At 36.5% G+C, this 13796-nt stretch overlaps 1 protein-coding gene across 1 annotated transcript in view; it reads right to left on the bottom strand.

The window, feature by feature from the left end:
- The window catches only part of LOC310649270 (uncharacterized protein), a gene marked incomplete at both ends in the record, with an annotated part of 44687 nt that overhangs the window by 15701 nt on the left and 15190 nt on the right, over window positions 1–13796 (bottom strand). The window contains 4 exons of the mRNA XM_083377570.1: window positions 1261–1422; window positions 1542–1698; window positions 2211–2293; window positions 2715–3195. Of these exons, the coding sequence (XP_083233696.1) occupies window positions 1261–1422; window positions 1542–1698; window positions 2211–2293; window positions 2715–3195 (883 nt within the window). The remainder of the gene's footprint in view (window positions 1–1260; window positions 1423–1541; window positions 1699–2210; window positions 2294–2714; window positions 3196–13796) is intronic.

Raw genomic sequence — 13796 nt, 5'->3', positions numbered from 1 at the left:
TGAGAGTGCTAGTGTTGATTATGATACCCCATCTTTATTTTGTACAACATAGTAGCATAAGTTATGTATGCTGCCATTACCTATTTCCCCAATCACAACAATCACATGACATGAATTGAGCTGAGAAATTATAATTGGCTCAAATCTCCCAAAAATCTTTCATGCCCAAGTGGAGACTGCAATGTATGGATTTTCAGTTTTGAGTCCAGGACCTTAACCACTGTGCCAAGCCGGCAAGTAGAAAATTAAATAGAGGATTTCCATATTTATTTTGTGTCATTAAATTTAGCAGCTCTCATGAATAAATGCATTTACTTATATTCATGATTTCACCACTAATTACATAAGGAATATTCTGAAGATCTTTCTTTACATGGCCAGCCCTCTTGTACTATGATCATCATGTATTGCATTTTTGTTTCATTTACAGCTTGGATTTGTCCTTTCTAAACATAAAAGGCACTGCCAAAGGTAGGCATGATATTCTGGTCTGGCTTTTCCCATTCTAGTTGAGTGACCATATATAAGGATAGATCCTTTTACTCTCTGGTAGGCCTAACACAAACCTGTAGTTTTCTGAAAGTAGCTGAAAATATGCCACAAACACTATTCCCAAAACACACTCAAAATGTTGAATCTGCTCCTCATGATGGGCTCGCCATCCCCACTGCAGTCTTTGAAAGCCAAAAATGTTTTTTATAAGTATAATGAAGTTCAGTCATTAACCAAAACGGTTGTGGACTTCTAAATGGGAGAGTTGTGATAGACCAAAATAGTGCAGCATCCCAGGATGAGTAAAATAGGATTATCTTGCTTATTCTCTCTCATTGTCTCTATAAACATTTCACAATATAAACAGGGGGAAGAGCTGAGAAACTTTTACCCCTAAAGAGCCAGATTTCACCTCAGAACTGCCCCTTAATAATAAGGAAAGCATATATCCTACTTATAAATATGCTGTAGGAAGAGGTGTTCAATTCAAATCTGGAAAGAGAGCAAATAGTCTTGAGGTTGCCCCTCAACAACAAAGTCCTGAACATAGTTTACTTGGTCCAGTCTTTTCCTAATGGCTATGTGGCATTACTTCAATGTGCATTTATTACACTGAAAATAGAACATGTAAATGTTACGAAAATCAGTCTTCCTCCTTAAGTGGTGCTTTCCCCCCAGAACTGCATAAGCAACTGCTCAGATTGTCAGCTGTTACAGTATAAAGATGACTCTGTGAACTCAATCTTACTGTATTTAGAAACAACATACCTTGCGTTCATACCACTGTTCAACTTCTTTGCGGTTGTTCTCAATCATGGTTTCATACTGACATCTCATTTCTTCCAGAACCTTCTTCAGATCTGGACCTGGAGAAGAATTAACTTCCACACTAACATCACCAGAAGTCTGACTCTTCAGACTCTTAATTTCCTGCAAATAAAGTTCAAAAGAATGCGGATGCTCAGTCATAAGTTAAGGATTTTTTTCCCTCAGTCCCACTCATAGCAGGAATAATAGCAATATAGGTAACATGGAGAAGGGAAACTCACCTCTTCATGGTTCTTCTTGATACAGCACAACTCTTCCCGGAGGGATTCAAGTTGTGCCTCCAAATCAGATCTACAGAGAGTCAGTTGATCCAGGACCTGGCGTAATCCATTGATATCAGCTTCCACATTTTGGCAAAGAGCCAATTCAGTTTCATACCTGCATCATAGTTAAGGAAGGGGGAGAAAAAGCACTGTTAGATCCATAAGGATCATCAGTAAAATCTATTCTTCTGGAGTAGACTTGTATGAAAAGGATTCCCTCTTTAACTTCATTGTGCTGTTCTGCAGTGGAGTGTTCATTTGTGGACTATGTGATAGTTACCCCATTATGGAAAAGGAAATTTTAAAAGGCACTTGTTTCATGTTTTAGCTTTGGTTTTTATATTTTATTTGTATTTTTATTGGTACTTTCCTTGTGGGATTGTTGTGAGCCGGCTAGTATTGCAAGAGTCATGTGTCATACAAGCTTAATAAACTATTATTATATACACAATAATGTGAAATCACAGCTGTTAGTTCTTTAGCAGGTATTGGTCTTTATACATATCCAATTTTCCCAACAATCTAGAATGTCTTTATGCACCAGCATAGGATGTGTGCGGTTCCAAGCTGTGTGGCCTTTTGTAATTTTTGTAATGGTTATTATTATGTGATTCAAATGACACTTACTTCAACCTGAAGTCATCAGCAGTCATGCGGTTATTATCAATATCCAGGACAAGCTTACTATTATCCACGGTGGCACAAACAATCTGAAATAGGGAAAGAATAATATTATTTGAATTTTGCCACCTACTACTTCTTAGTTGTCACAACATTGTACTTCAAATTTAGCCTTTAATTTTACTTTCCAGTCTCAGTCTGTTCCCTACCTAGAAGGGATGCATGGGATGCACTTATTTCATGCTTTCCTCTCTCAGCATGATTTTCTTCTTTCATCTAATCCTTGATGGGTCTCGCTCTCTGGCGTTGGCAAGAACCATTTCCCAAATAGTATTTCCCAACCCTACTGCTAACTATAACCATCTCCTTTTTCGAATAGCCATTCTGTTCCTAGTTAATGTAACATACTTTTCTCTATTAAATCCCAAAGCATCAAGGCCTAACCTATATATAGCATGCCTAGAATGATTAGTAATATAGATGCACAATGTATAGGAACAATTTTCATACCTGATTCTTTAACTCTTCAATTTGTTGATAATAAGAGCTATAATCCTTTAGCTCAGATGGTGGGCCTTGTTGGTCATACCACTGCCTAATTCGGGCTTCAAGCTCAGCATTCTCCTCCTCAAGATTTCTCACTTTCTCCAAGTAAGAGGCCAGGCGGTCATTGAGGTTCTGCATGGTCATCTTCTCGTCACAGGAGATCAAGGGGGGTTCATTGCCAATGCCAAAGCCACCACCAAAGCGGAAACTGCCCCCAGAACCATACACGTAGCTCCCTATCATATTTCCTCCAAAGCCACCATCAGTGCAATTTGCCCCTCCATAAGAGACTCCACTGGAAAAGCTCCTCCCAGATACACCACCTCCAACACTACTTACAACGGAGGAGGCACCTCTCCCTGAAACTACCCTTATTCCACCACAGCTACTACTGGAGCTTCTCCCCTTGGTGTACATCATAGTCTGTTTGGACCTGCAACTCATAACAAATGAATTTTAGAAGCAAGAGCAAGGAGCCAGAAAAAAATAATAAAGCCAAAGATGCACAGCTTGATGCAAAGATAGACTGCAAATGCTGACATATACCCAGGTATCTATTTATACTTTCTGCAATGTGGGTGTTGCCATAAGGGTGTTACTTTGTCTTCCATAAGGCTGGCTCATCTGGCTTTGGCTTTCCCTAGCCAAAGAAAATTATTCTTAAGGCAAATTTGCCTTCAGAAATCTCAGCTACACTCAGCTCTTGCATGGTGTCAGCACATTTCTTTCTCAAAAACATCAGCCACAATATCAAATGAATCATTTTCTTTGCTCCACACTGAAAAGTATCATAAAATAGCATTATTATAAAATATTCAAGGGAAAGAAATAATTACAGCCTATTGCAAAAAATATATATTCCACTATTATTAGGGATTATTTGTGTTGATTTCATCTTGATTTTATTTTGCTATAGTATGTAAGATAGTCTTTTATGAGTTTTCCCTTTTGGGGGCTCATTTGGAGGCTAAGCATATAACACCTCTCAAATATTGGCAAGTTTTCAAGTCCAGGTATATTAAACGGGGATCTTTGTCTCTAATCTTGAAAACTGCCAAGCACATTTGGTTATTAAATAGGTAAGTGATTATGTTTTGAACCTGAGTCACGTGAGAAATTAACACTGAAATAACTCTTTGAAAACAGTAGGGAACATGTTTTATTGGAGTCCCCGGGTGAGCCATTGGATCAATACTTTAAATAAGTTAATTTAAATAACTGTTTTAAAGATATTGAAAGGCTGCATTCTGATTTATTCACAAAATTCACTTGACAATATATGCAACTAAAACACATGATGAATAGTCCAGATGCTTCAACAACTTCTAAGAGAGCTGCAGTTTTAGGTTCCTACAGAGATGGAGTGCTTGAAGAGAAACCAAAAATCCAATTTTATCAAGAACATCTTTAAAATAAAAGTAAAACATTAGTTATAAAAATGAATTGTGGAATAAAGAATTGAACTATCCAAATTTGGAGGATCAGTGGGTCATGTGTTAAGAAATATTGAATTGCATTGGCACCAATAGATGTTACATGGATAATTTCTTTCTTTTTAACAAGTAGTCTTCTTTTTTTTCCTTTTGTCACATTTAGTATATTTTAATCAAGATAATACATTTAGGTGGTTTATTTCCTCATAACTTTTCATTGTTAGGGTTGTACCTGTCTCATTTTTAAAATAAATTAGAAAATCCATTCCCTGTTGGGTCATTGTTTCAGAAATATTTCTTTATCTAAATAGAGAAACACAATGAGCAAAAAAAAGGCATCTGGGGCAACCTAGCTGGAGAGGATATGTGGGAGTGTTTTAAGTGATACCGCTTGGAGAGGGAAGGTGTGAGAGGATGGTGGGGTCAGGGAGAGTGTGTAGGGATGCATAAATGATGCCCCACAAATCAGGGGGTGCCATGGCCCAGAAAGAGATTACAGGGGTTCCTTTCTTGCTAACTGCTGCTGGGTGTGGGACACAGTGAGGGACTGAGAAAATAACTGTTATAAAACAGTTATAAAAAGTTTTAAATGAGCATCGCGTGTCTACAGCAACAGCCTGGTAGGGCTGAAGTGGAGGCAGATCACCACCATTGAAGCAACCACATTTTTTCCCAAATTTCATTCCTCCAGAAGTCACAGGTCCCAGATTTTGGGTGCTTACTGTAAATTAACCCATTTGAGGTACATTGGTTCAGAAACTGTTACCTGATGATAAATATTTTTCCCCAGTTAATACTACAAAACCAAGAGATTTAGTAGTATATGGATTTAAAAAAACATTTGGTTCTCCTTTCTATAGACAAAACTACAAAAACATATTTTGGTGAGGAAGCACAGTCTTGGCAAACAGGTTTCGTTCTCAAAAATTCTGAATGCTTCTATGAAAAGACACTTCATTAAATTTACTAGGACTTGCTTGTTTTAAAAAAAGTATGTTTTTATGGTTCCGTTCATGAAAAGGTAGTAGAGATTTGCCTCTTATTACATTTTTTTCTTCTAAACCATCTTTTTTCTCTCTCCTATTTCAGCTTCAGAACTAGCTTAGCTGGGGAGATCATTCATCCCCTAATAGGGGGTATCTAGATTTATATGAGTCCAATAAATAAAAAGAAAGTGAGCAGGGCCAGAAGAAACAGGTTTTAATTTAATGTGTAATTAACTAAATGAGTTACAGTAATTAATGGGATAACCGCCTATATATTTATCTTGTCAGATTTAGGCATTGGGTTAGAACGGCCACAGGATCCTCTAAAGAGTTTTTTAAATGAATAACCCCAAAATAAATGTAACAAGTTTTAGAAAGATTTTGGATGTTGTATTTTAGCTTTGAGGGATCCACATATGACCCAAGGAAAAGACAGCATTCAATCTTTTCCATTTATTGTTTTCAATTTTAATGGGCTAAAAATCCCTCTCTTTTCATGAGCCTATTGGTAGACCATGAAAGTCACAGGGGAAAATGTCTGGAAGTTGATCAGTTTTCCAACATATCTGCATGATGAACATTCTTCCAAAAATGAATCTTAGATATTAAGAGTGGAGGGACAGCATCAATAACATGAATGTTGTTTTTATTTTCTGCAATGTAAATGACAGCCACAGGGAACTTTTAAAAGCCTACATTACCCTGGTACTCCTATCTGCACTGCAGATGGAGAGTAGAATAAGGAATATTTCCTGACTACTTTTATTAAAAAGCATAAATGTTCATGAGATGCATTTGATGAATTCAGCTGCAACTCATGAAAGCTTATGACTTTTAATAATATTTATTATTTAGAAAAGATACTTTAGAATCCTCCTCATTATTTTGCCAGAATAGATTAACTAATCTTTCTTCCTTCAATGTTGTGTGTATTTTCTTGTTTGTTTGTTAACTCTATATGCTACCCTTCTCACTAGCCAAAGTAATCCTGGGTGATTTACAATCCCATAAAAATTATAAATCGAATGACAGATAACCTAGAGAAATTAAATGACAGATAAAAACCCAGAAAACAAAAAGATAAAAGGGGTGGGTTTTATCTCTCACTCACTTCAACACTTTCAAAATAGTGTGTCCCCATCAGGTTCCAAGCCAACTAGCATAGCCCAGTTTTAAGGTCCTTTCAGAAGACCATATGAATGGAAGCCTTTGAAAACACAGGCAGTGTTTGGAGATATAAATTACGTACTTTCTACCAAATTTATCCTCATCATCCCTGTTCACTATCAAATAGCTATACAGCTGCTTCTTACACAATAAAACTCAGACATAGAAATTGCATTTGTACACTTGGCCTCAACTCATACTGCTTTGGATGCCCACTTTTTTCCCCCATAGATATACATCATAAAAATGAAATTGGTTGAATCTTGCTTTAATGAATCATATTTAAATAAACTTCAGTGAAAACAATTGGATATATTAATCCTCCATTAATGTCATTGATTTCACAGGGCTGCTTTAAATATCATGAAATTTGAATCCTCAATATGTGAAGCACCTCAAATACTAACTGAGAGAAATAGATCACCCCACGACCACTCTCCAAGCCATCTGAAGCATCCTTTGCAGCTTAGAAATTAGTACCACAAAATTGTACTGTGACAAAATTAACAAAGTAAAGGTGCGCCCAATGTACCTGCAAGACATGTTTTTTCTTAAAGATATATCTTGAAGCACAGGGCATTTTCTCCTCCAAAATTTCTGTACTTTGTTAGTAATTGGTTTCTAAATTAAAATGTGTCACTATCAGCTAATGTTGCCATATGGCAATAGAGAAAGGTAAAACAAGGTGAAACAAAACAGCTAGAGGCAATTACTCTGTGGTTGCAAAAATAAAGATTTTTTTTAAAAAATAGTTTCCATTGGCAAAATCTTACCCAGGCATTTCTAATGCTTGGATTATGCTTTTCTTCCAAGAAAGATACAACATTTATAACTCATGGGCTTCCTTGGGTGTTTTTCTATGATAGAATACTTTTAGAACTAATCCACACAGTTCTTACAAAGGCAGAGAAATTTCCTTGGGGTAGGATTGGGCAATCTTTTAGTGACTAAGGCTGCACTGAACATTTGGGAAGAACCCATAAATATGTAGTGGGCAGAGTTAAAACAGTCTCTTTTTCAAGAATGAAGCCACTCTTCTGGTCAATTACAATCCATCCCTCCTGAAGAAAATAACTGAACATAATATGTTTGCTGATGTGTGAAACCAGTATGCTCAAACCACATTGGATGAGACGTGTGTTTCTATTCCTGTATTTGGACTGTAAAAATAGCTTTTTGAATATCTATACATTCAAGATGGAAATAAGTCATCTGGTTAACATTTTAACGAACATTTACTTAACTTGCACTTTCTGAAACTATATAATAATTTTACTTATAAAAGAGCCATATATTTTCATGGGGAATTTAGTTATATCAAGGACATACTAAGATGGGAGAAACTACAATTGTCACATTTGAGGAGAATTTCTGTGATAAAGATGAATATTCTGCCTAGAATGATGTTTCTATTTTAACAACTAATTACCTGTTAAATAATGGCTAAAATATATTTAAGTGTGTACTGTATGTCTAGGGGAAAAAACATGAATTAAGCATGCTGGTTTTAACTTTAAAGATCTTTATCACATGCCTTTCTTCATTTATATTAGTCTGCCCCATCAGATCTTGCAAAGAAGGCATGATGCTGTGAGTACCATCAGCTAGAGATGTACATTTGGTGGGCCCCAGGAGACATGCTTGTCTGCTGTAGCACCCACACCCTATGGAACATTCCTATCCCTGAATGTAGATTGGGCCCACTCCTTCTGACATTCCATAAGGCCCTCAAGAGCTGGTTATGTGACCAGGCCTGGGACCATCATGGAACTGCAGATTTGGCTAGACTCCACTTTTGATTGCATTTTGGAGTTTGAGGGATATTTATTAGTATGGGGTTTTTTAATGTTTGTAATTGTTGTTTTACACAATTTATTTATTTATGTACAGTTATATAGATTTGATTAACAATTCATATATACAGCGATACAAGATGCAAAGGAAAAAGGAATAAATGGTTTTACTTGATCTGAAATTGTATGTTGCAGCTTGTTATTAGGTTTGGATGAAAGAATACCGGTAGGTATTTCCAAGATATAAAAGATTTTTAGAGTTACGACATTTTGGGTAGCATGGATACTTGTACAATAAAAGCAGATTTAGATTTCAAAAATCATTAATTTTGATGCTGTATGGAGTATGGAATTCATACAAATCCAGACTGTGTGTTCGTAAGCACTTTTATAGCTCTCAGCACAGGAAGTATTTTATAGATGAGATACAATAGTCCTGCAGTTTTTAATAGATCTAACTAATATGTAACTAGCCTGTTTAGTTCCAATTAATCACGCTTGAAAGGCAGATGACCCTTTCCTCAATAATGTGATAAGTCAAAGACTGATGCTTTTAGCAATGTCTTTTGCACATTGTTTTACCTGTTGGCCCCTCCCCTTTCAGGTGGCTACTTCTGCCTAACGAAAGAAGGAAATGCATCACCAAAAACTAAGGACATAAACAATAATTTGCAAAATAAAATTACACTGGCAGACATTTATAAAAACATGAGTTCATGTATACATATACTGGATCTAACCAAAAGTATAATGCTTCTCAGTTTGTTTTTTTAAGGGCTATTTTCGAACAATTGCAACAACCCAACTCCCCAGTGACACAAGCTATGGAAATATGATTTTCCATCAAGTATGAATGAACAATGTTTAAAAACCCTCAGCAGGCGAAGACTTAGTCTTAGGTACTGGAATCATATTTCCAGATTTGTATATCTTGACACCCAATTGGTTGAGGTTCCAGTTAATATAGCTACTTCACCATGATGTGCAGATTATGGTTTGTATTCTTTTTAGGTTGGGCCTGGCCACCAAGAATCAGATTTTTTTATTCTCTTTTCATATTAACATCTGTAGTAACTGTGAGAGGGATCTCGGAGTCTTAGTAGACAATTACTTCAATATGAGCCAGCAGTGTGCTGCAGCTGCCAAAAAAGCCAACACAGTGCTAGGCTGCATTAACAGAGGGATAGAATCAAGATCAAGTGAAGTACTAATACCACTTTACAATGCTTTGGTAAGGCCACACCTGGAATACTGCATCCTGTTTTGGTCACCACGATGTAAAAAAGATGTCGAGACTCTAGAAAGGGTACAGAGAAGAGCAACCAAGATGATTAGGGGGCTGGAGGCTAAAACATTTAGGGAACGGTTGCTGGAATTGGGTATGTCTAGTTAACAAAGAGAAGGGTGAGGGGTGACATGATAGCAGTGTTCCAATATCTCAGGGGCTACCACAAAGAAGAGGGAGTCAAGCTATTCTCCAAAGCACCTGAAAGCAGGACAAGAAGCAACGGGTGGAAACTAGTCAAGGAGAGAAGCAACCTAGAACTAAGGAGAAACTTCCTGACAGTTAGAACAATTAACCAGTGGAACAACCTGCCTCCAGAGGTGGTGAATGCTCCAACACTGGACATTTTTAAGAAGAGACTGGACAGCCATTTGCCTGAAATGGTACAGGGTTTCCTGCCTGAGCAGGGGGTTGGACTAGATGACCTCCAAGGTCCCTTCCAACTTTATTATTATTATTATTATTATTATTATTATTATTATTATTATTATTATTATTATTATTATTATTATTATTATTATTATTATTATTATATAGAGCATTGCTTTTGGTAAAACTTGCTCTTTCTATATCTTGAACTTTTTAAATAACTTGTTCTTTTTATACCTTGAATTGGGAGGAAACCCTACCAATCAGAAACTTTTCACTTTCTTGTTTTCTTTTTCTTTTTCTAAATTAACCGTCATTGACAAGTGCTCCAAGTTGTGCACCACTTGCTTGATGTTAATAATTTTCTAATAAAGATCTCTCATGAATTACCAAGATGCTTCAAGCCCCATTCAACTGCTTGACTGTCTGAAGCATTAAAAGAACCTGATAATTTGAATAAGATCCTACAAGGAAATCAATGCAGGGGCAGAAACTCTCCTGCATACAGATAATTCCTGAGCCCTGCTGCTCCCTTAGGAAAATACTCACATCATTCCATAAATACAAACTCAGCAAAGATCAGCCAGCACTAAAATAAAATTATGGATGAAAAGATCCTCTGGGCAAGGAAGGGAGAGTCTGGGAATTATAATTGGTATAGAGGAGTGGCTGTATGGAAGGACAGGTACTCACACAGTGTCCTTCTCTGCAGTAAACCACATCACTAGTGGAATTGCCCAGCTGTTTACATGACATTCCAGGTTGCTATTCTCTAGGATTGTTGTTCTCAGAAATATTATTATTATTATTATTATTATTATTATTATTATTATTATTATTATTATTATTATTAAAATTTGTATACCGCCCTTCTCCCGAAGGACTCAGGGCGGTGAACAGGGCACATATAAATAGAGAATACAAAAATTAAAAGGAATTAAATAATCGCCCAGATAAAAACAATAACAGTATAAAACCCCATTAAAAACCCTAACATCCCCCATCAGGCCAGGCCAGCTTGTTCAAATAAATGGGTCTTCAGACCGCGTCGGAAGGAGCGAAGGTCCAGTGCCGTCTGGAGCTCGACCGGCAGCTGGTTCCATAAAGCCGGAGCACCCACAGAGAAGGCCCTCCCCCTGGGGGCCACCAGCCGACATTCTCTGACCATTTTACCCATGTTTCATTTTCATGGCCTCTTCCTTTTCCTGCACTTTTCTGTTTATCTATTCATCTATTTATCCATCCATTCACTTAGCTTTTGTACCTACCTATTTAAATAGTTCTCCTAACATCTTTTTTGCTTTTCTTGTACTCATTCATCTCCCCTTAAAAATATAATAATTATCTGGCAAAAAGAGAATCAAATAAGATCCAGCTACTATAGCACTTAGTTGCCAGCAAGGACCAGACCCAAATGTTCTTCCTCTCTTTTCCCTCCCACCTTACTTCGTTCCCTATTTTACTCTGTCCTACTATGGTATTATTTTCTTCTTCCATTTCTATGCATAAGGTATCTTTGCTGTTTCTTTACTATTGAAATTAAACATCCTAAAAGCACCTTGCCAAAAAAAAACAACCCCAAAACCCAACAATAACAGAAATTAACAGCTTCCTGGATTTCTCTGCAAGCTCCTTAGCCCAGGGAGAAATTGTTAATATGTTCATTTTGATGAGCCAAGTTTTCCTCATCCCCTTTTTGAGGCAACATCCTTACTAATAGCAATATTTCTGATTATTCTAACCAGTTATTGTATTAAAGTAATTAAAAATTCTTGGATAGTTTTTATTATTTTAGTTTTATTTTATTAACTGAACAATAAATACTAGGCTGACTTGACTTGGCTGTCAATGTCATCAGAAGATACTTAATCCCTTGTTTGGCACTTGTACATCAGTTTTAAGAAGGTGGTAGTGATGGAAAGATAGAAATTTCTTGACAAATTCTGCAACCTTCATCTCCTACCCTCTCAATTTTGACCAGATCATAATCGTAGTTCTCTTTCTTTCTTTCTTTCTTTCTTTCTTTCTTTCTTTCTTTCTTTCTTTCTTTCTTTCTTTCTTTTTTTTCTTTCTTTCTTTTTTAACAAAAGGAATTTATTTAATATTTTCTGTTTTAAATAAGACAGTTTCCCTTGATCAATGTTACTTTCAGATTTCTGGCAACTACATAGGCAAGTCCATGCAGTTTCTTTGGGAATGTTTGTGTGATCTGGTTGCCATTGCCACCTTTTAGGTCTAACAGAGAGCATATGACTGGCCAAATTCACATAAATAGCATAGGGTCTGGAAGACGAGAAGAGAAGGTTGATTGAAGCCATAAAGATAAATATCTGCACTGCAATGTTTTATAGTGTCTTCTACTTGCAGGATATGCTTGAGAAATACATCCATCCCTTGAGAGAGACCTGTTCCATGAGCAGTTCTTGGATTTCACAATAGTGGTATCACTAGCAAAACTTGGGCAAAGCTTGTTCAACATCACTTTTACCTTGTTGTTTGTCGTCTTAACTTGCAAGATTTGCATATTGCCTAGCAGGCATTCTCTGATGAAGATTTTTTTCCATGACTCTAATGTGTGCAGGAAGATAATGCAAGCTACAAATTAACACAGCGGAAAAAATAAGGTGGTTTTTTTAATTTGTTTGGTATGTAGAATATATAGAGAGATTCATTAAATTAATTCTATATTGTAGGTTCAGTTAAGTCATGTATTCATTATAGTCCAGACTGCCTAGCCAAAACATGGAAATACTTAGGGCTGCAATTTTTGAAATGTTTAATAATGTGGTTGTTCAGTGCATCTTTAATAAACTTCTAATTGTCAAATATTATTAATCAACATGTCTCATGTTCTAATTCATACCTCACACAGTTTTTCACTTCTTGTTCTCAAAGTGATTTCATATTCTGATTAGATATAAAAAAGTGTATCTTCCAAATGGGAAAAATGAAATTGTCAAACATTTTCATACATCCACAAAGAAGTACTTCAAAAAATTTCTCTCTGCTCATAATCACTAAGAATCAGGCAGTGAATAAATGTATTTTTTGTATAAAAAATTTATTCATAAAACGTGAAACTCAGTCAACTGAACACTCAAAGTGACTGGCACTAATGGTTGACACGGGTTGTTGCCAGCATCCTAGGTATCAACCAGGTATCTCCTTAAAATGTAAGATGTTCCGAGTAGTGCAGTTTTTTGTAGCTTTGCTGGAGTTATTGCAGGAAGCTGCAATTTCTTGATGTATTTTGCAAAGTTTTTGGACATAGTTCCCAGTGCCCCAATGACAATGGGTATCACTGTTATACGTTTCATCCATAATCACGCAGTTTCGATGGCCAGGTTGCGGTATTTCGTAATTGTTTCCAGTTCTTTTTCTTCGACTCTGGCATCTCCTGGTATAGCGATATCAATCAACTGTACGCTTCGGTTCTCTGTGACTGCGATATCTGGTGTGTTGTGTTCCAAATGACAATCTGTCTGTATTTGGAAGTCCCACAAGATCTTCACCCTCTCATTCTCAACAACTTTTTCCACCTTATGTTCCCACGACTTTTCGGACACAGGCAAGTCATATTTTTTACAGAATGCCCAATGGATTAGTTTAGCAACTCGGTCATGTCTAGGTTTGTAATCAGTTTGCGTGATTTTGCTGAAACAGTTTCAACTTTGTCATTGCAAAGTCAGCAATTTGGACTGTCAGTAGATTTTTGTATCTTCGCTTTCATGGCATTATTTTGTAGTGCTTGTTCTTGAACAGCCAGTATTAAGCCTTCTGTTTCTTTCTTGATGGTTCCCATCTTAAGCCATGCCCATGTCAAATTGTTATCACATTTTCCTTCAATGTTTTTCAAATGCTGTCCATGCAAAGCTTTGGTTTTCCATTTATTTAATCTGTCATCCAGCCATTTTTCCTTATATTCTGCCTTTGTATCTGTTATTTTGATAATGCTCTCTGTTTTCACAGCCTGCAGCAATTTTTCTATACTTTGATTCACATAGTCATTCAAA

Source organism: Vipera ursinii (genome assembly GCF_947247035.1).
Source record: "Vipera ursinii genome assembly, chromosome: Z".
NCBI classification, from domain to species: domain Eukaryota; kingdom Metazoa; phylum Chordata; class Lepidosauria; order Squamata; family Viperidae; genus Vipera; species Vipera ursinii.
Note: the sequence above shows the minus strand (reverse complement) of the source record. Positions and strands in the feature narration are given on the sequence as shown.